The 23238-nt window shown below is 36.5% G+C and overlaps 1 protein-coding gene across 14 annotated transcripts in view; it reads left to right on the top strand.

The window, feature by feature from the left end:
- LOC110260723 (uncharacterized) overlaps positions 1 to 23238 on the top strand; it is a 630954-nt gene that overhangs the window by 374996 nt on the left and 232720 nt on the right. For 11 of the 14 annotated variants that reach the window (XR_014803730.1, XR_014803731.1, XR_014803734.1 and 8 more), the window contains one exon: positions 15544 to 15649. Coding sequence is in view for 2 of the 14 variants with exons in the window: in XM_084956591.1 (XP_084812717.1) it covers positions 9945 to 10118; positions 15544 to 15649 (280 nt within the window). In the remaining 12 variants the exon portion in view is untranslated. Of the gene's footprint in view, positions 1 to 9796; positions 10119 to 15543; positions 15650 to 23238 lie in introns of those variants that run through there. The other 3 variants (XM_084956591.1, XM_084956592.1, XR_014803740.1) reach the window with 2 other exon arrangements.

The following is a 23238-nucleotide window of genomic DNA, read 5'->3' as shown; positions in this document are numbered from 1 at the left end:
CCAACAAGAAACCTCAAACTGAATTCTCTTCAAATACATTCTCTTCAAAAAATATGAAACACAGGAAATGCGTCAACAATGACCAATTAATTAGATGAATTAGAAACAGAGAAAAAAAGGGAGCTGGTATCTTTACAATGAGAGTAAAACCAAGCCCTGGCACTGAGCAATCTGATTTAGATGTCTATGTGAAGTGTCTCTGTAACCCAACAGCTTCTTAAACTCTTAATTTACCATCTCCATGAGTTTCGCTTCCACCATATTTTAGTCTTTTCCACCTTTGGTCCAAAGCTCTAATTCATGTCATCACCTAGAACTGTTTTATTTCCCAAATCACTAATTAAACAGTTCATTTTGGGCTCCCATCATCATTCTATGACCTCAATGAGACAGTCTCATGAATCCTCTGCTTTCTACCAATTTGTAAGTTTTCTCTCCATTTGTTTCTGCCTTAGGAGGTTAATTCCCTTTTACACCATTAAGTAATAATATTCCCTAAAACCCGAATTTACTTGCCCCTGTAATTTTGTCATATGCATTCAGAAAATCTTAAAAAAGGGTCACTCTGCTTTCTTTTGGGCAGTACCCTGCTGAAAAAATTCACACAATAGGACACATTGGTTTTGCTAGAAATTCATGATCACCAAGAAAGCAAGAGAAGACTGTCTCATAAAATAATTGTGAAAAGGTCTGAAATTAAAAAATATATAAATGCTTATGTAAAACAATCAGGGATAGTACTCCACTCTCTGGGACTTAGAAAAATGCTAAATCTAGTGATAGAATCTGAGACTGTCTCTCATACATGTGTAAAGTTAAGATAATTGTGTGAGTAAGAAGAAAATGAGAACTCTGTGTACTGTTATACCTCATTGTCAATAAGAATAAGGTGGGACAGAACTGGAGACTCTCATCCTGAGTGAAGTAAGTCAGAAAGAGAAAGACAAATACCATATGACATCACCTATATCTGGAATCTAATATAAGGCACAAATGAACCCTTCCACAGAAAAGAAAATCATGGACTTGGAGAATAGACTTGTGGTTGTCAAGGGGGAGGGGGAGGGAGTGGGGTGCTTGGGGAGCTTGGGGTTAATGAATACAAACTATTGCCTTTGGAGTGGATTAGCAATGAGATCCTTCTGTGTAGCACTGGGAACTATATCTAGTCACCTATGATGGAGCACGATAATGTGTGCAAATAGAATGTGTACATGTATGTGTAACTGGGTCACCATACTGTACAGTAGAAAAAAAAACTGTATTGGGGAAATAACTATTAATAATAATAAAAAATTTAAAAAAGAAATTCATGATCACCAAAAGGGAAATCCCTTTTGCGATGTTGCAAGCTTTGCAATATTTCTTTAGTCAATTCACACGTACTCCCTGAAATCATTTTTAATAATATTCTCTGTTGGCTTCAGAATTATGTCCCTGTTACCTTGCCACTCCCTGGCATGGAGGAACTCCCCTGTCATTCTAAAAATCAAACAAATATCCTACCCAAATATGCCCCATTAGCTTCTGATATCCTGTCTTCTAAAGTTAAGAATTCTGCTTTTTTCCTACTTTTCCTCCCATTTTTTTCTACTTCTCCTCCCAGATCCATTTTGTTATAATGGATCTAAAAGCAACAAAAAGATACTTCTGGGGTTCCATATCTAAAGTTTTAAAGCATCATGATGTTGTTTATTTCTTGCTTTTGAGAAACTCCACATTTAGTCTTTCTCACTTCTGTTGATTCAGTGTCTCACTCTGTCAACGGGGTCCTTCCCATTGACTTTTGGTTTTTTTGATTGTCTGCTTAAAAATGTGGAGTATTTAAGAGAAAAACATTGCAAATACTCATTTTTATTAATAAATGGTTGGTTTTCCAATTTATGCCTGAGAGTTATGCTTTATGGAACAATTGCTAATTTATATAGAAATTATAAGAAAAACAGACTTTTTCTCTTTTAATCTGTTCTTCGTCTTCTATTTTTATACAAAAGAAACCATCCTCATGAATTTCATGAGTACCCTACCTCTCCAATCTTTATATGTTTACACAATTCTGTGCACACATAAACAATGTATAGCACTACTTTTTGAGTTTAATTTTTTGTAAACAGGGTAATGCTGTATATATGTCATTCTGATATTTTATTCAATATTATGTTGTGACTCATACTGATACATGTATTTGAGTTCACTTCTATGTATTATTTCACTGCATAAATATACTAATATATTCCTCCATTCTTTTTATGTGTATAAATGATGCTGCAATGAGCATCCTTTTACTTGTTTCCCTCATAGACTTCTTAATAAATAGGGTCTGGCCCCATCCCTCACCAGACACCGCTCTATTTCTTTCTTTAACTTCAGAATTAATTTGTCAAAGAGTTATCTAGATGTGATGCCATTATTTCCTCATCTCTCACTTACTCCTCAAGTTGCTTCAGTTTTTCTTGTTGCCCTAGAAATCCACTAAAACCAATCTTGCTTAATAAGCAGGCATTAGGAAGTTAACCACATAATAAATGTGAGGCACAACATATAGACTCTATTGTTACTCTCTGCTGTTCTAAGTCACTGGGTCCAACATTCATTCACACTGGGGCCACAGAGTCAACTGCAAGGTGCCAATGGATCTAATAACAACAAAAAGGCACTTCTGGTGTTCAATATTTAAAGATTTAAAATATCATGATGTCTCACAGAAGGAGAAAGAGTAAGTGTTCTCACTTAATTTTACAAAGAGGAAGCCAGAACCAAAAATGTGATTTAGTGACCTGTCCAAGGTTCCATGTTAAGTCCAGTGTGTGGAAAACATGACCAAGCTTTCATTCACAAATTTACTTATTTCTTGAATAAAATAGAATATTAAGCTATGTACTCTGTAAAGTGGTACCAATTAAAGAGGCAAAGAAAAAGGCATCACCCTTGCTTTCCGGGAACTCACAGATGAGTGAGAACAGCAAGAGTGATAAGGTTTGTACTAGACTGTGAAGTGATGCTCATAGTACAGTGGAAGGGAAGTCTGACTTCCTAAAGGGTTTGGGAAGCCCTCACATAAGGGCTGGGGAAGACATTTAAAGGCTGGGGAATAATTCATCCAAGAAAGATGAACATGGGAAGTATATTTAAGGCAGAGTGGACAACATGTCTGACAGCCCATGGAGTTTGACACATAGTAGGCACTCCATAAATATTTGGTTATCGTGTGGTAATTAAATGAAAGGGGAAAATGGACTCTTGCTGCTGGTGGGGGGGGGGGGCGGTGACAAATAAGAAAGCCAAAGAGCTTTTTTGGGGTTCAGTTGCACTGTTCTGATCCATCTGAAAGAAGGGGAAAACAAAAGAGGAACAAGGAGTGGTTTCTATGTCTTCCATGTCACTTTATATAGCATGATCTCAGCATTTTTACAATAATTCATTTTCTGCTAGGACTTTTCCTAAACACTTTAGGTAAGATAAGTTTCCTAGAGATGGAGCTTATGCCTGATTTCTTAGTAACCCCATGAATGGTTGTCTAAGGGTGATGGTGACATGATTGATGCAAAGGAACCAAAAGACAAAGCAAAGGGTAAACTTGCTTTAAAGTAGCTGAGTTAATGCCTATTTAGATCTTCTGACCATTTTTTCATTGGTGTATATAATATATATATATATATATATATGTTTATATAGCTATGTGAGATGTTTGTATATTTTAGATTTTAATCCCTTGTCAATTGCTTTGTTTACAAAGATTTACTCCCATTCTATGGGTCCTCTTTTGTTTTGTTTATGGTTCTCTTTGCTGTGCAAAAGCTTTTAAGTTTATTTAGGTCCCATTTGTTTATTTTTGCTTTTTTTTTCATTACTCTAGGAGGTGAATCCAAAAAGATATTGATGCAATTTATGCCAGACAGTGTTCTGCCTATGTTTTCCTCTAGGAGTTTTATAGTATGTTTAGGTCTTTAATCCATTTTGTGTTTATTTTTATGTGTGGTATTAGAGAATGTTCTAATTTCATTTTTTTACATGTATCTATCATTTTTCCCAGCTTGTCTTTTCTCCATTGTATATTGAAGAGCTTGTCTTTTCTCCATTGTATATTCTCACCTCCTTTGTCATATATTAGTTGACCATAGGTGCGTGGGCTTATCTCTGGGTGTTATTTTCTGTTCTATTAATCTATAGTTTTGTTTTTGCAAGAGTACCATACTGTTTTGATGGCTGTAGCTTTGTAGACATTTCTCCAAAGAAGACTGACAGATGGCCAAAAAGCAGATGAAAAAATGTTCAACCGCACTACCTTTTGGAGAAATTCAAATAAAAACTACAATGAGGTACCACCTCACACTAATCAGAATGGCTGTCATCAAAAAGTCTACAAACAATAAATGCTGGGGGGAGGTTGAGAAAAGGGAACCCTCCTACACTGTGGGTGAGAGTGTAAACTGATGCAACCACATGGAGAACTGAATGGAGGCTCCTCAAACAACTAAATATAGAACTATTATATGATCCAGCAATCCCACACCTGGGCGATCCAGAGAAAACCATAATTTGAAAAGATACATGCACCCCAATGTTCATTGCAGCACTATTTACAATAACCAAGACATGGAAGCAATATAAATGTCCATCAACAGTGGAATGGGTGAAGAGGATGTGGAAAAAAAAAAAAAATATATATATATATATATATATTCCATTTTATAACATATATATTCCATTTTATGTACAAAATATATATTCCATTTATATATATATATATAAAACTCAGTGAAAAATAAGGAAATAATGCCATTTGCAGCAACATGGATGTACCTAGAGATTATCATATGTGTAGTTAAGTCAGAAGAGAAAGACAAGTACAATGTGATATCACTATTATGTGAAATCTAAATAAATAATACAAAAGAACTTATTTTTCAAACTTATTTTTTGTGTTATTATTCTTTTTTCAATAGTTATTTCCCTAATACAATTTTTTTTCTACTGTACAGCATGGTGACCCAGTTACACATACATGTATACCTTCTTTTTTCTCACATTAGCATGCTCCATCATAAGTGACCAGACATAGTTCCCACTGTTACACAGCAGGATCTCATTGCTAATCCGCTCCAATGGCAATAGTCTGCATCTATTAGCCCCAAGCTCCCCAACCACCCCACTCCCTCCCCTTCCCCCTTGACAACCACAAGTCTATTCTCCAGGTCCATGATTTTCTTTTCTGTGGAAAGGTTCATTTGTGCCTTATATTAGATTCCAGATATAAGTGATATCTCATGGTATTTGTCTTTGTCTTTCTGACTTACCTCACTCAGTATGAGAGTCTCTAGTTCCATCCATGTTGCTGCATATGGCATCATTTTGTTTTTCTTTATGGCCGAGTAGTATTCCATTGTGTATATATACCACATCTTCCTATGCCAATCATCTGTTGATGGACATTTGGGGTGTTTCCATGTCTTGGCTATTGTGAATAGAGCTTCGATGAACATGCGGGTGCATGTGTCTTTTTTAAGGAAAGTTTTGTCCAGATATATGCCCAAGAGTGGGATTGCCAGGTCATATGGTAGCTCTATGTATAGATTGCTAAGGTTTCTCCATACTGATCTCCATGGTGGCTGTACCAGCCTTACATTCCCACCAACAGTGCAGAAGGGTTCCCTTTTCTCCACATCCTCTCCAACATTTGTTATTTGTGGACTTATGAATGATGGCTATTCTGACTGGTGTGAGGTGGTACCTCATGGTAGTTTTGATTTGCATTTCTCTAATGATCAGGGATATTGAGCATTCTTTCATGTGCTTGTTGGCCATCTGCACATCTTCCTTGGAAAAATGTCTATTCAGCTGTTTTGCCCATTTTTCTTTTGGATTGTGGGCTTTTTTGCCATTGAGTTGTATAAGTTGCTTGTATAGCCTAGCGATTAAGCCCTTGTCAGTTGTACCATTTGAAAGTATTTTCTCCCATTCTGTATGTTGTCTTTTTGTTTTCTTTTTGGTTTCCTTTGCTGTGCAAAACTTGTCAGTGCAATGAGGTCCCACTGGTTTATTTTTGCTCTTATTTCTGTGGCTTTGGGAGAGTGACCTGAGAAAACATTTGTAAGGTTGATGCCAGAGAATGTTTTGCCTATGTTCTCTTCCAGGAGTTTGATGGTGTCTTGTCTTACATTTAAGTCTTTCTGCCATTTTGAGTTTATTTTTGTGCATGGTGTGAGAGTGTGTTCTAGTTTCATTGCTTTGCATGCCGCTGTCCAGGTTTCCCAGCAATGCTCGCTGAAGAGACTGTCTTTATCCCATTTTATGTTCTTGCCTCCTTTGTCAAAGATTAATTGGCCACAGGTGTCTGGGTTTATTTCTGAGTTCTCTATTCTGTTCCATTGGTCTGTCTGTCTGTTTTGGTACCAGTACCACACTGTCTTGATGACTGTGGCTTTGTAATGTTGCTTGAAGTCTGGGAGAGTTATGCCTCCTGCTTGGCTTTTGGTCCTTGGAATTGCTTTGGCAATTCTGGGTCTTTTGTGGTTCCATATACATTTAGGGCTGGTTTGTTCTAGTTCTGTGAAAAATGTCATGGGTAATTGGATAGGGACTGCATTGAATTTGTAGATTGCTTTAGGTATTATGGCCATTTTTTGGAATAATACTCAATGGAGAAAGGCTGAAAGCCTTCCCACTAAAATCTCGAACAAGACAAGGATGCCCACTCTCACCACTGTTATTCAGCACAGTACTGGAAGTCTTAGCCACAGGAGTCAGACAATCAAAAGAAATCAAAGGCATCCAAATAGGAAGAGAAGAGGTAAAGCTGTCACTGTATGCAGAGGATATGATACTATACATAGAAAACCCTAAGGACTCACCCCAAAAACTATTTGAAATGACCCACAAATTCAGCAAGGTAGCAGGATATAAGATTAACATTCAGAAATCAGTTGCATTTCTGTATACTAACAATGAAATAGTATAAAAGGAATGCAACAATACAATATCTTTTAAAATTGCACCCCAGTAAATCAAATACCTGGGCATACACCTGACCAACTAGGTAAAAGCCTTATATGCTGAGAACTCTAAAACATTGATCAAGGAAATTAAGGAAGACATAAAGAAATGCAAAGATATTCCATGCTCCTGGGTTGGAAAAATTAATATTTTAAAAATTGTCATACTCCCCAAAGCAGTCTTCACACTGCTTTTAAGACATTCTTTCAGCTGTGTCTTGGGGTGGGTTTCTTTGGGTTTAACCTGCTTAATGTTCTATGAGCTGCTTGGAGATATGCATTAGAGTTTTTGTCAAATTGGAAAATTTGGGGACATTCATCAATTATGCCCCATTCTTTTTCTCCATTCTGATATACACATATGTTAAATCATTGATTTAACATTGATATTGTCTTATAGGTCTCTGAGAATCAGTCCTTTTTTTTTTTTTTCCTTTCATTTTTTCTACCACCTACTCCCAGGCTTCATTCTTTTGTTTTGTCTTCAAGTTCATTGATATTTTTTGTCTGTAGTGATGACCTGCTCTTAAGCATATCCAATGAGTTCTGGTTTTAGAAGTTTTATTTTTCAGTCCTTCTATTTTACTTTTCAACATTATTATGTTCATGTTTTCCTTAAAGGACTTGAATATGTTTTTGAGAGTTAAAGTCTTTGTCTGCCAGTTTCATTTTCTCTCTCTTTTTTATTGACATATTTTCAATTATCAATTATCAGTCATATTTTTCTTCTGAGATATTGTTACATTTATTTATTTGTTTATTTATTTTAGGGCCATACCTGCAGCATATGGAAGTTCCCAGGCTAGGGGTCAAATCAGAGCTACACCTGCTGGCCTACACCACAGCCACGGCAACATAGGATCCAAGCCACATCTGCGACCTACACCACAGCTCACGGCAATGCCGGATCCTTAACTGACCGAGTGAGGCCAGAGATTAAACCTGCAACCTCATGGATACTAGTAAGATTCATTTCCACTGTGCCCTTTTTACTTTTATATGAATAATAGACATTATGATTATTGCCATTATGATTATTATTTTGGTGGATATCTAAATTTCATTGTTTTTCTTTAAATCGGTGTGGTTTTTTTTGGCGGGGGAAAGGTGCATGCAGTTAAGTTTCTTGCAGATCAGCTTGATTCTTTCAAGGTCTGCCTTATAAACTTTGTTAAGATGGGGGTAGACTGTCTTTCACTTTAGGAATACTTTATTCCTCCTGTTAAGAGTTGGCATTTCTGTAGTCACTACCTAATATCCCAGGTTTCATAAAGGCTCTTTTAATGGCTAGATCTTGACTGTCTCCCAGCCTTGTATGAGCTCTAGGATTTTTTTAGTTTACTTTTGAGTAGTTACAGTAGTTTCTCTAACTCTGTGGAATTTCAGATATACATTTGTGGCTTAGTATTCAGCAAAGTTTCAAGGAAAGTCCTATGTAAACTTCCTAAGTTTTTTTTCTTAAATCAAAAATTTCAGCCAACTCAACCCTCTTGATCTTGTTGCTATCTGCTGACCTCAGCATAACTGCCACCCTCTGCTTGGGTTTCTCCTCCAGCACTACAATCCAGAGATCAACTCTAGGCAAAAAGCTAGCTTAATCTTGTTTTTCTTCTTTCAAGGATCATAATCCTATATTGACCATTGCCCAATCCATGCAATAAATATTTTCTAGTCATTTGCTATGTGGGCAAATCTGGTGCAAGTTATTGCACCAGGGCAAAAAGACAAAATCTTATTTTTTTGTTTCCATAAGTAAATTAAAAAAAAAAACCTAATGATTTCATTTCTCTCCTAATTTATAGCATTATCTAAGTTTTTTATTAATTCTGAGTTAATCATTATAAATTATCATTTTCTATGAAATTTAATTTCTTAAAGTTTTAATAAACTTATTCCATAAAGATGTTTGTAGTATTTCTTAGAATTTAAAATTTTAAAATTTCAAATCTTTTAAAAATATGCCTTTTCTCAGGATCAATATTCATAATTTTTTTTAGCAGTAGTCTTGCAAAATTTTTGTATTTTATTAAATTTTCCCCAGCAGATTTGCATTTTATATTTCATTGTTGTTGAAAACTATGTTAAGCTTTTTTTTTTCTTTTTTGACTGCCACATAACATATGGAGTTCCCTGGCCAGGGATCAGCTCCCTTAACCCACTGCATTAGGCCAAGGATTGAACCTACTTCCTGGTGCTGCAGAGGCACCACAGATCTAGTTGTACCACAGCAGGAACTCCAGCAGCTGAGATTCTAATGGGAAACCTTAACTTAGTAAGTCAATTTAGAGAGTACTGCCATCTTAATTTTAAGTCTTTCAGTCCATTAAAATGGAATGTCTTCATTCTTACATCTTTTTTAACTTCTTTGAGTAAAGTTTTTCTTTTTTTTTTTAATTTTTATTATAGAAGGCATGCTTCTAAAACAACTAAATTTATTTGTAACTATTTTATTCTTTTTGGTGCTAATAGAATTTTTAAAGTATTATTTTCAGATTGGTCATTGCCAGTATATAGAAATAAAATTGACTTTTGTGCTTTAGTCTTGTATCTTGCAACCTTGTTTAATGTGTTTATTAGTTCCAATTTTTTTTTAAATTTTACCCTTGACCTAGAAAGTATAAAGTTAATCAGTAGCTTTATCCACTTTCCAGTCAATACAGAGACCTTAGAATGCTTTAACTCCATTTCAACCATCACAAATAATATCTTTCCCATCCCATTTCTGGAATTTCAGACTATATTCTTCTACAGAAGGTTGGCTTTGAGTGACATCATTAAGATGATTGAATAATAAGTAGCTCATATTCCCCCCAACAAGATGAATTTGATATTCATCCACAGACAAAGGTGCCTTTCTGGAAGATGTAGAACCCAGCATCATATGCCAAGGGACCTGGGAGAAAGCTTGCCTACCCATTCATCAGGTAATAAACACACAGACTTTGGTCACAGATGTGGATGCTGCAGTACACTGTGAACCTCCAGCTCTCTTGGCTGTGGTCGAGGAGCCCCTATGAACATACTGTCTTAGACAGTCACCCATGGATGAAAGAGCCTTTGTGGAAGTCCAGTAGTACAGCAGAGAAGTTCTGGAAGATCATTGTGAGTTTGGACACATCAGAGAGGGTAAGAGGAAAGCATCTTTCCTTTCTGTTCATTGCATCCACAATGCAGGTTTTTTTTTTTCCCTTAAGAAAAACAAAGCAAAGACTACTTTAGTGATGAGCCGGTAGTAGTGATTTGGAAGGAATGGTAATTTAATACGATCATCATCATCAAGGCAGATTAAAACAAAGCTGTCTAAAATGACTTTGCATCTGAAAGAGAATGGATATGTGTACATGTGTAACTGAATCACTTTGTTGTACAGCAGAAATTATCACAACATTGTAAATCAACTAACCTTTGATAAAAATTTAAAAATAAAAAAAAAAGACTTTGCAGTGACATGATGCCTTAAGAAACAAATTGCTCATTAACTGCTTCCACATATCATGTTCTTTACAAACTTTTCTCCTTTCTTGACTGAAGCTTTCAGGTCAGGAATGACCTTGGTTATCATCTTCTCTTCAAAAGAGAAGATTTTGCCAATGTTTTCATACTTCTCAATGCCCATTTTCACCAGAATTAGTGGTATGGAAAATTAAGGAAATTCATTCCTTAACAAAGGATTTAACAAAGGAACATTTGACAACCCCATCTTTTCCATTCATTGCATCCACCAGGGAGATTTTTTAAAAATTATTATCTGACTTGGAAAGGAGGAGGTAAAAATCACCTCTTCTCAAATGATGTAATCTTATATCTAGAAAATATATGTCCTAAAGACTCTACCAAAAGTCTGTGAGAAATATCCAACAAATTTAGGAATGTTTTGTGTAAAAAATCACCATACAGAACTCAATTGTGTTTCTTTACACTAACAATGAACTATCTGAAAAAGATATAGAGAAAATCCCATTCACAATAGCATCGAAAGCAATGAAATACTTGGAATAAATTTAACCAAGTTGGAGAAATATTTTTACATTGAAAACTATAAGACTTTAGTGAATAAAACTGAAGACAAAAAATGGGAAGATTTCCCATGTTAATGGATCAGAAAAATTAATATTGATAAAAGACCCCTAATACTCAAAGCTATAAATAGATTCAATGCAATCCCAACCAAATTCTAGTGGTATTTTTCACATAAAAAGAAAAAAAATCCTAAAATTCATGTGAAAGTACAAACCCTGAAGAGTTAAATCAATCCTGAAAAAGAAGCACAAAGCTGGAGGCATCATACTTCCTAATTTCAAACTATACTACAAAGCTATAGTAATCAAGACAGGATGGTACTTGCATACAAGTAGACACATAGACCAATTACGGAATACAGAGCCCAAATATAGGCCCTAAAATATGCAGTCAACTAGTATTTGTAAAGAGAGCCAAGAATATGCAATGGGGAAAAATAGTCTCTTCAATAAATGATGCTGAAAAAATTAGAAATCATTTGCAGGAAAATGAAATTGTATCCCTTTTTATGCCTTCCATAAAATTTCTAGAAGAAAACGTAGCAGAAAAGGTCTTTGACATTGGTCTTGCCAATGATTTTTGGACATGACACCAAAAGCACAAACAACATTTTGCTTATTTTATTAAGCAAAAGTAAATAAATGGGACTACATCAAACTCTGAACAACAACAACAACAAAAAAAAAAACAATCAACAAAATGAAATAGCAATGTATAGAATGGGAAAAATATTTCCAAGCCATCTATCTGATAAGGGTTAATATCCAAACGTATAAGAAACTTATGTAAATCAATAGAAAACAAAACAAACACATCTAATTTAAAAATGGGCAAAGAACTTGAATAGACATTTTTCAAAAAAAGACATACAAGTGACTAATAGGTACATGAAAAGATGCTCAATATCATGAATCATCAGACAAATGAAAATCAAGTGAAGTTATCACTTTAGAATGGTTGTTATCAAAAAGACAAGAGGTAACAAGTACTGGTGAGGATGTGTAGTAAAGGAAGTGCTTGACAAAGAGATGCAGGTGTTGGGAGTGAAGGTATACTTGAAGCCAATGCTGGGGGTAGGAAGGAGGAAGGAAGAGACCAAGAGAATATGTGCAGGGCATTGGCTCTCTTTTTTTAAATTAAATTAAATTTTATCTCTCTCTCTCTTTTTTTTTTTTTGGTCTTTTTTCTTTTTAGGACTGCACCTGTGGCATATGGAGGTTCCCAGGCTAGGAGTCTACTCAGAGCTGTTGCTGCAGGCCTATGCCACAGCCACAGCTACACCAGATCCTAGCCAAATCTGTGACCTACACCACAGCTCACAGCAATGCTGGATCCTTAACCCACTAAGTGAGGCCAGGGATCAAACCTGCAACCTCACGGTTCCTAGTCAGATTCATTTCCACTGCACCATGATGGGAACTCCTATTTTATCCTTTAAGTTTTATTGAAGTATAGTTGATTTACAAGGTTGTGATAATTTCTGCTGTACAACAATGTGACCCAGTCATATATATATATATATATATGAATACACATATCCATTCTCTCTCAGATTCTTTTCCCAAATAGATTATCACAGAATACTGTGTATAGTTCTTTGTGATATACAGCAGGTCCTCATTGACCAATCATTCCATATGCCTCAGTGTGAATGTGCCAATCCCAAACCCCCAGTCCATCCCTCCCACATCACCCCCTCCTGTCCCCTTTGGTAACCATAGGTTTTTTAAAGTCTGTGAGTCTGTTTCTGTTCTGCAAATAAGTTCATTTGTATCCTTTTTTTAAGATTATGCACATAAGTGATATCATATGATATTTGTCTTTCACTGTCTAACTTCTCTTAGTATGATAATCTCTAGGTCAGTCCATGTTGCTCCAAATGCCATCATTTCATTATTTTTATGGCTGAATAATATTCCATTATGTATATGTACCACATCTTCTTTATCCATTCCTCTGTTGATGGACATTTAGGTTGCTTCCATGACTTGGCTATTGTGAATAGTACTGCAGTGAACACTGGGGTGCATGTATCTTTTCTAATTATGGTTTTCTCTGGATAGATGCCCAGGGGTGGGATTGCTGGATCATATAGTAGTTCTCTTCAGTTTTTGAGGAACCTCCATACTCATTTCCATAGTGGTTGCATCAGTGTACATTCCCACCAACGGTGTAAGAGAGTTCCCTTTTCTCCACACCCTCTCCAGCATTTACTGTTTGTAGAGTTTTTGATGATGGCCATTCTTGCTGGTGCAAACTGGTGCCTCAGAGTTGTTTTGATTTGCATTTCTCTAAAAATTAGTGATGTTGAGCATCTTTTCATGTGTTTTTGGCTATCCGTATGTCTTCTTTGAAGAAATGTCCATTTAGATCTGCCCATTTTTTAATCGGGTTGTTTTTTTGTTTGTTTGATACTGAGCTGCAGAAGGTATTTGTATATTTTGGAGATTAATCCCTTGTCATTTACTTCATTTGCAAATATTTTCTCCCATTCTGTGGTTTGTCTTTTTGTTTTGTTTATGGTTTCCTTTGCTGTGCAAAAAAACATTCAAGTTTAATTAGGTCCCATTTGTTTATTTTTGAAGGGATTTGATTTATGTATATGTATGATTGATTCACTTTGCTGTACACCTGAAACTAACACAACATTGTAAGTCAACTATACGCCAATAAAATTAAAAAAAAAAAACAGGAAGGGAATAATACCTTTTCTCTTTAGTCATCATAATCATTGAATCTGAAGGTATATGTCACTTAAGTAAGGTCTCAATTGTTTCTTTCTCTGTTTTTTTTTGTGTTTGTGTGTGTGCGCTGCTACCATTATCTAGAATCTGTCTCAGGACTTCTATTATTTGTCTCTTTATTTTGCCTTAATTTATTCTCTGTATCTTTTAACATTTTATAATTCCCACCTTTTTATCTATCTGTATATATTCTACATAAGATGCTAAGTTCTAGTTTCCATTTTATGGTTTTCTGGACTTTAATCTGTTTTTTAATGTGGTCCATTGAATTTTTAATTTATTATTTTTTTTTTTTTTAGGGTCACACCTGAGGCATATGGAAGTTCCCAGGCTAGTCGTCAAATCAGAACTGCAGCTAGTGGCCTACTCCGCAGCCATTGCAACACCAGATCTAAGCCATGTCTGCAACCTACACTGCAGCTCATGGCAATGTCAGATCCTTAACCCACTGAGCAACGCTAGGGATTGAACCCACATCCTCATGGATACTGTGCGGGTTCTTAACCTGCTGAACCACAACGGGAACTCCTGATTTTAATTTCAATAACTATATATATTATTTTTATGCCACTACTTTTTTTTAAAAATTTGCCTTTTTGATAGTGTCTTATTCTTACCATATGCTTTCTATTTCTTTTGTTATTTTCAGCATATATAGATTTTTCAGATTTTCCCGTAATTTCAAATTTGGGGATTATGTGTATTTAATCTTGGTAATGAAGTATTGTTTCCTTGTGTGTTTTTAAAAATGTTTTATTTCAAAGTCATTAGCAGACTGTGTGTGTGTGTGTGTGTGTGTGTGTGTGTGTGTGTGTGTTCTTGCCTGCCGCACGCATGACAGAGAGAATCCTAAAAGAGCTTTAGTTGTGGAAGTGTTTCTCCAAAGGTGTTTTGAATTTGCATTTGTTGATGCAAGGTGCTTGATAGCAATTATTTTTCCAGCATATTTATTGTTTTGATAAATCTTGTATCCTCCCCCCAAACATGCAAAATTAGGCCTCATTTGTTCATAGTTCATGGTATCAAGTTTACATGGTGATTTTTTTTTTTCTTTTTGACCCAGATCCTCAGGCAATGGCAAAATTTCTTGCCATTTCCTTAGCCCCATGTGGGTGTTTCCATTATGTCTTTTCACTCAAGACAAAGCCATTGATGGTTCTGGCTTATAGGGTTTTCATTTCTACCTTCCTATTCAAATATACTCTAAAATTCCCCTCTTTTTGTGACTTTTACTGAATTTTAAACACAAGCCTCTAGATAGTAGAGCCTATTTACAGACCACCACACTATTTCCTAACATACGCAGCTGCTGAATTTCAGGTCTATTTTTACTTCAGCATCTGGGTACATCTCTTCCTCTCTTCTGAGTGTCTCTTTCTATATTATCTCACTATTCCTAGAAGAATACACACTTATTAGGTTAATATTATGGGAGTTGGTAACATTCTCAAATCTTGTGGGAAGATCAAGAAGGATTCTGGAGTGCCTTAGCGCTTCCTGCAACTAGGATGGACTCCTTTTCAAAGAAAATGTCTGCTGAAAATCCAAAGTTAGTTTGTCTGAAAGAATGAGAGTGCTGTTTTATTGTGTTACTAACAGCCAAATATCCCTAGGCTTAGGAAAGGAGGTAGGGTTAAAATCATACTATCATCTTCAACACACCCTTTGGATTGAGAGTCAGTGACTTCGTTTTTTTCAGGGCGTTAAGCAAGCATCTATATATGTAGCACCTGGTATTCTTTCCTTCCATGGAATACATATAAAATTTATTTTATTTGATTTTCCAGAATGTTACATATAGCAACCTGGAAGTCTCAGTAGGTCTGGTGCCCTGCGTAAAACTCAGTGCTGGTGTTCACAAGCAGATCACTCACTGGATCCAGATTGACACAGGTATGTGCTTTTAAAGAAATATATAATATTGTCCTATTGCCTTTTGTTTTCCTCACTAAATATGATCCCTTATTAGCTTCATGGTAAAAATACTGTATTGGGAACATGTTCAAATTTAAACATTGAAGAAGAGTACGGACATTTATCGAATCCTTGCATCTGTGTTCCAGGCTCTAAGCATTTATTATCTCATTGTCTTCTTCTATCAACTATGCACTCAGGTATTACTTCTCATTTTGTAAGATGAGAGAACTGAAGCTTAGATAAGTTCATGGATTTATCCAAGATGGCATAACTGATAAGGATGTGTATGATTTCTAAGTATCTGCTCTTTGTACTCTGACACTGACAGTAGAGGAAGGGGTTTTTGAAAAAGTGGAAAGATAAACTATACCAGCCAGGATGGATTTGTAGTTAAAAATCACTCTGATTAAATTAGGAATGAATTTGATACAGGGAATAAGGAGCTTGCAAAAGCAATTGGGAGGGCTGGAATAGCACTCTCTGGTTTAGGATCCCAAGAATATCTCCTAAAAGGATAATGTAGAACTGGCCCCCCAGGAGCCACCATCAGAAAGGTGAGGAACCTTGGAGCAATAGTTTAAGCTCCAATGGCACACTTTTCAGGTATTGATTTAAGTTATGGTGCTACATTTCCAACATTGGCTTCAGAGTCATGCTTTGCCTATTAGATCTCTCCCTAGGAGACAAATTATCCCTCACCTTGCCCCTTGACACCAGGGCCATCTGCTAGCACTACTCCAGCAAAACTCAGTACTTCCAGGGCTGTGCTTTTCCCAACCTAGTCAATAGAAATGGTAAAATATTGGTCTTTGCTTCTCTTCCCTTTTCCAAATAGTTCACAAGTATACCTGATGGGTCAGACCTAAAGCACATCTGGAACCGAAGCTGTAAGGGAGTCCATATGTGATATTTAACTTTGTAGCCTCTGCAGCACAGAAAGACACACTAAAAGAAGGATGGAATGAATATTGGGTACCAATTCACTATATTCACTTTCCTGGGGATAGTAATGAGAAAGACTCCGTGGGGGAATATTCCTCCAGAAACTTGTTTGGAATAATGAATCTAACTAGGACAACAAGGAAAAGCTTCCAGGGGAGAGATTGAAAAACACTGTTTTCCTGAGAAATACAGCATGGAAAACCTCCACGGGGGATCCCGTGGGCTTTATTTGCCTAGAATAAAACCATACATATACATTTCAAAGTGCATTTTTCCATATAATTTATGGCCCCAAATATTTATTTTTACTATTTTAAGTCAAATTTACCTGATAATAGTTTATCTAATTAAAATGAAATAGGAGGAGTTCCCCTTATGGCTCAGCAGAAATGAATCCAACTAGTATCCATGAGGATTCTTTTTCAGTACCTGGCCTCTCTCAGTGGGTTAATGATCTGGTGTTGCTGTGAGCTGTGGTATAGGTCACAGATGTGGTTCGGATCTGGCATTGCTGTGGCTGTGATGTAGGCTGGCAGCTGTAGTTCTGATTTGATCACTAGCTCAGGAATTTCCATATGCTGCAGGTGTGGCCCCCAAAAGCAAAAACAAACAAACCAAAAAAACAACAACAAAAAAAGAGGGAGTCCCCGTTGTGGCTCAGCAGGTTAAGAACCCGACTAGTATCCATGAGGATGTGGGTTCAATCTCTGGCCTTGCTCAGTGGGTTAAGGATTGTGGCGAGCGGCAATGTAGGTTGCAGACATGACTCAGATCTGGTGTTGTTGTGACTGTGGTGTAGGCTGGCAGCTCCAGCTCTGATTCAACCCCTAGCCTGGGAACTTCCATATGCCACAAGGGCATCCCTAAAAAGAAAAAAGTAATGAAGTATATAAAGCCTCTGTAAATAAGTTGCTATATTATTGTTAATAATATGAATAAGTATATGTACAATACCTCTAAGAAAAAACTCAAAATATTTTATAAAAACCTATAGTCAGAAAAAATTATTTTATTTGCTCTGTGCAAATGGCAATACCCTTCTTCTTATATCATGCTACCAAGTTTGTATTCTGTTCAGGATTTCTACATCATTTCATGCAATCCCACTTTACTAGCCTAAGGAATGCATGTTCTTCATGGAGCAAATGAATTCCTTGCATATATTTCCATAAAATCAAACCAAAATGAGAGGTAGTTTGTGAAGTTGTTTTAACCTGCTGCCTGATTCTTGTTAGACTCTTTCTACATTCCTTTACGTCCTAGGCACACAGTCCCTGGTTATTTTCATGACTGCTAAAATGGTATTACCATCTCAAGTTTGTGGGGGGTGAAGGAGAAACATGATAGGAATAGCAGGAAGGAATGGCTCACTCATGAACAATCTCCTGATATTTTGAAGTGATTAAGTTTGAGTTGCTAAGAGGGAGAGTGGGGAAACATGCCCTAGTTTTCTTTTCCTCCCGTTTCCTGTTGCGTTATGTGGCTTCTTGAATGTTGCATAATATAAATCAGCTTACCACTAGAAGACTATGTTTTAGCTTGCAAACTCAGCAAATTTACTTAACTTCATTTTTCCAGTTGGAGATCTGCACCAATTCAGGCCAAGAGAGTATCTCATGTCACCTAATGCAACAAATAGATCCTGGAGTATTCATGGCAATATCCACAATGTTGGCAGACTAAGATTTCCTTTCCTCTGCCAAGCACCATCAACGTTATTTTTGGGTGGATCTGAATCCGAATAGTCCACAGTTTCCATTACATCGTCCTAATTGTTAAAAAGGGGGCCTGCTATAATTCTTGAAAACTAGTCTGTTTAGTTGTACTCGTTACCATAACATCAGATTGAAATATTGCCTCTCTCCATTGGTTTGGCTGCAGCATAGCAGCCAGCCTAGTAGCATCAAGGCATTAGGAAGGCAAAGCAATCCACAGTCAACAGTATGAATGGAACAATTCACACTGTTGTACATAGATATAGAGGTTAAACCCAAACACATGAAAAAGTGATGCTGGAAGCACTTGGGAACAGCTGGGCCAGATGAATAACTCAATTGGATGCCATGAGGAACAAATTAAACAACTGACTGGAGACCAGGCTGCTCCTGTGACAGACACTTTAATCAGGAAGTCAAAAGCTGATTGACAAGATGAAAAGCTGGATGACATGAAAAATGGAAACAGAAGGAACAACACAAGAAAAGGGCACCCCGGGTCAGCATGCTGACAAAAATAATCAAGTACGACAGGCCATAATCCAATCTTCGAATGTTTGGCATGGTGCTAGTTATGAGAATCTGCAGCCAAGGGGAAAGAAAACTATTATTAAGCAAAGAAATTATCTGGCTTTCTAGAACTCACTATTACATGTTCACTAGAGGATTTTCTGTTTCCGTTTTTTTTTTTTTTTTAAACAAGCATAAAAGCTTTTGTTGAGTTTCATAAGATCAATTAAAAAGTGCTAATATATCTGGAAATAAAGCCTTGGGAAGACAATGTTTAATAATGTTTTAAATCTACAGTTAAATAGGTAATATACACATTGATTGTCTCAAATCATGAAGTACAGGACCTTCTCATGCGCATCTATTCAAAGCATAGAGGAAGAAGAGGTAGCAATTACTGAGAGGAGGTTTTTGTGGCCCACTTAATAACTCTTATCCTGGATTCTCACTGCTGAGTTACTGTTGGAATCCAAGGCCTTGGTTCCTGCCAGAGAAGAAATATGTCTGTGCTACTTGAATTATTTCTGACATGACTTAGAATACCACCTCCATCCCCACAGATACTTTTGGAGATGAACTATCTGAAGAATGGAATAATGATCAGTTTTGTTTTGTTTTGTTTTGTTTTTTTTAATATGGACAACATACAAGTTTGTCATTCCTGGAATAAATGTGTGTGTGTGTGTGTGTGTGTGTGTGTGTGTGTGTGTGTGTGTTATGGCTTCAGGTCACACAGTACTTTTATTTCAGTAGCATACAGTTTACCAGAGGAAGGTCCAGATATATAAACACCTCTGAAAGGTTTAAATACTATAACTTCATGGCTTTTTCAAGAAACTTATCTACTCCTTGGAAAAATGAAAAGTTGTAGCAAAAATCTAAAAACCAGATGACACTGTCCTCATTGGATTCATACCCTGGAGTTAAACTTACATGACAAGAGAGAAGAAGAGATGTTTTAATTCATTGTCTTAGTCCAGTGGTTTTCAAACTGTTTCAAATCTCTGCAGGTTTTTGGAAGAAAATATGGTCGTGGCAGACATGTTTCATTTGTATCTCTTCCATCACCTTCAGGTCCCACAGGTCTAGGAGTTTGGGGACATTAAAAACACAGTGGAAATATTTCCTGGACTCAAAAATGTGTAAAAAAAAAAGAACATCACTTTGATGATATCAGCTCAAGTGAGGTCACTCTGTTTGACTGAACATATTCATCTCAAACTGGGGGACAAGCTGACATACTTCACATGGATGAAATATCTTACACAAAGTCAAACTTAGTGTCTTATCTATGGAATTCTAGATGTGCCAGGGTCATAACTGATGATTTTTCATTTTATAGAATTTTCTTGTGTACGTCATGGCAAGATGGCAGTGAGATCTTTGATCTTTCCCTTGCCATCAATCTTTATAATCCATGAGCAGCTAAGATCTTTTATTTATTCTTATAATGAAAAGGGGTTCATATTTAGTCTCCATTTTATTTCTAGTTACACTCTTTCAAGCCTCAGATTTTATACGGTATGTGAAGAGGGGCTGGATCAGAGACATAAAGCACTGATAACACTACAGTTTTTTCTGTATTGAAAAATAAAAACAAAACAAAATTTTAAAATGTGTATGTGTAGGAAAGTCGTAAAAAGTTTTGAGTTTTTCCCTTGGTTACTATTTCATAGCCCTTTTCAAAATCATCAAATATCACAACTTTCTAATTTTTGTTCTATGCCTTAATATTCTAGTATCTTAAACATATCTTTAGGGATTAATTGGTAATCTATTACTGGGTGGGGATTATAGTCATATACTTCTTCATAATCTCTGAAATTATATGTACTATGCAGAATAATACAGAAAAAGATAATATAAAAGTCACACATAGCTAAGAATTTAATTCCCAAACCCCTTTTGTTTTTGTAGCTTCCTAGTTTACAAACTATCAAGAGCTGACCTTTGCCTGTGAATCCAAAAATCCATAGTCCTAATTTCGCATTAAATGTCCTTTAGTATCTAGTGTCATAGATAAAGGAAGGAAACTGACATTCATTAATGCACTACTATGTACTGGAAACTTTAATTAGGTGTTCCATTTTATCCTACAAGTTGATGAGGCAGATATTTCAAATAATTTAACTAACTTACTCAAGGTCACACAATGAATGCATGATAAAACCAAGATTCTAAATCAGATCTATTCCTTTCTCCAGATCTAAAATATGACATAGGAGAGGCTATTCTATTTCCTATAGAATAGGATATTCAGAGATAGGATTTGTTAACAAGGATTAAGAAAGTGGGGAGATCAGAGAATCAAGTTATCTGGGAAATTTCATAGTATGAGTCTGATCTCAGAGCCCAGCACTAACACATCGCCGAGGTGGTGGAGCTGGAATTAAGAAATAAAGATCAGGGACTAAGGCCGTGTTCATAACCTTAGTAAAAATTAAGCCTTCACTCATTCAATAGATTCTAGTCCAATACACTGCTCAATGGTCACAAATTTCTCCCACCTAAGTGTGTGTATTTCCCTGCATTAAATCATCAGTTATGACACTGGCACATCTAGAATGTCATAGATAAGACATTAAGTTTGACTTTGTGCAAGATATTTCATCCAAGTGAAGCATGTGACTTTTTCAGTCTTCCCATCTGGAGACTGATCTGTTTCTCTACCTCCTTGACTCTGTACCGGCCCTGTGAGTCTCTTTGACCAACAGCCTACAGCAGTAGTGACATTATACAGTTCCAAAGCCTGGGCATTGAAATGTCTCAAAAATTCTTCCCTTGCCCGCCTATAATGAGGCCTTAAGATCACTATTTAAGCAAGCCAGTCTGGTCTACTACAAGATGAGAGACCCCATAAAAGAGAATGAAGACTTCTGAGCCATAGTCAATACCCATTATTAGAACTAGGACTAAGGCCATTATGAACTTCCTAGCTCAGACAACCCTCCAGCATAAACAAACACATGAAACCAGCAGAGGAATGTCCCAGCCAACCTGCACAACTATATAGGTAATAAGTCATTGTTTAAGCCGCTAGGTTTTAGGGTGGTTTGTTACAACAGAAATAGTTAACTAAAACAGAAGTTGGTACACAGAGAAGGGGAGCAGTTATAAGTATCTAAAACATGTGGTACTGGCTTTGGTAATGGGAGAGATTGATGTCTAGAGAGGCTGTGAAAAAATAATTGGTGTCTAGAGAGGCTGGGAGATTAACAAGGAAATTGCTATTGGAAGGTGGAGAAAAAAACACCCTTATTATATAGTAGTCAAACAACTGGCAAATGTTGCCTGCTACAGTTGAAAAATAGGAATTTTTTCTAATGCACTCATGGATCTGGCTAAGAGCTCTCCAGGCAGAATGTTCCAAGTGTGAGTTGACTTTTTATAGCTGTATATAATAAAATGCAGGAAGAGAGAGATTAACTGAAGAAAGAACCTTTCAGTTTGCAGTAGAACTTGAAGAAAATATGGAAGACCCAGGATGTGCCTGGTTGGAAAAAAATTGTCAAAGAAAATTAAAATGTGCCTAAGAAATTAATTCCAGGTTACATTCAATAAAATGAGGTCTCAGGGGCAAGATTACATGAAGGGTGTGGCTATAAGACCCTTTCATAAAACCTCAGAATGACTTAAGGTGACGTCTAGTAGACCTTTCACCTAAACAAAGGATCTATGAATCCAGACATGTCACCCAAATTTGACAAATCTCTCAAATTAAAGAGAAGCTTGTCTTGGTAAGAATAGTGAGCGTGGCTGCTGTCTATCAGAGTAGACTTTAGTCTGATCTATAGAAATTCCATAAAGATTTTTAAAGGAGCTGTATCAATTTGGGTTAAAACAGACAGATACGAAGAAGTCTCTCTGGGCCATCAGCTTTCTACAGGTGCAAAGCAGAGTGTGAAAACTACTCAGATGCAAGCCTGGTCTATTTCTTCTGGAAAGAGAAAGACCTCTCAGAAGGCTAAGCAAACAGTCCAGACAGAGTGTAGGAACAAAGCAGATAGAAAACCTCTCTGAAGGAGAAGAAATTGTGTAAGTGGTTCTTTTGCCCCTTTTCTGTTTGCTCACATGTTTTCCTTAGACTTTAATCATAAAGATGAGATCATTAGGCAAGGCTTAACTTAGTTCCCAACTGCTGCTTTTTAAAATATACATGACACCTTACCTAACCTGTTGATTACTTTGACCAGTGGAATGTGGCAGAAGTGACAAGATGTGGGCTCTGAAGCCTGTGCCTGAAGAAGCTTTGATGCTTCCACTCTTGCTCTCTTGAACCCCAAGACCTCCACACAAGAAAGCCAGTCTAGTCAGTATCCAGCACTACCTACCAGACATCCCAGACCTACTAATCCAGATGACCATGTACCAAATAAGTGAGCTTAAGTGAAATCAGCA

The sequence above is a fragment of the Sus scrofa genome, chromosome 5, assembly GCF_054392235.1.
Source record: "Sus scrofa isolate SSC_HxYL_T2T_F1_AM1 chromosome 5, Sscrofa_HxYL_maternal_Yorkshire_Landrace_v2.0, whole genome shotgun sequence".
Classification (NCBI taxonomy): Eukaryota; Metazoa; Chordata; class Mammalia; order Artiodactyla; family Suidae; genus Sus; species Sus scrofa.
Note: the sequence above shows the minus strand (reverse complement) of the source record. Positions and strands in the feature narration are given on the sequence as shown.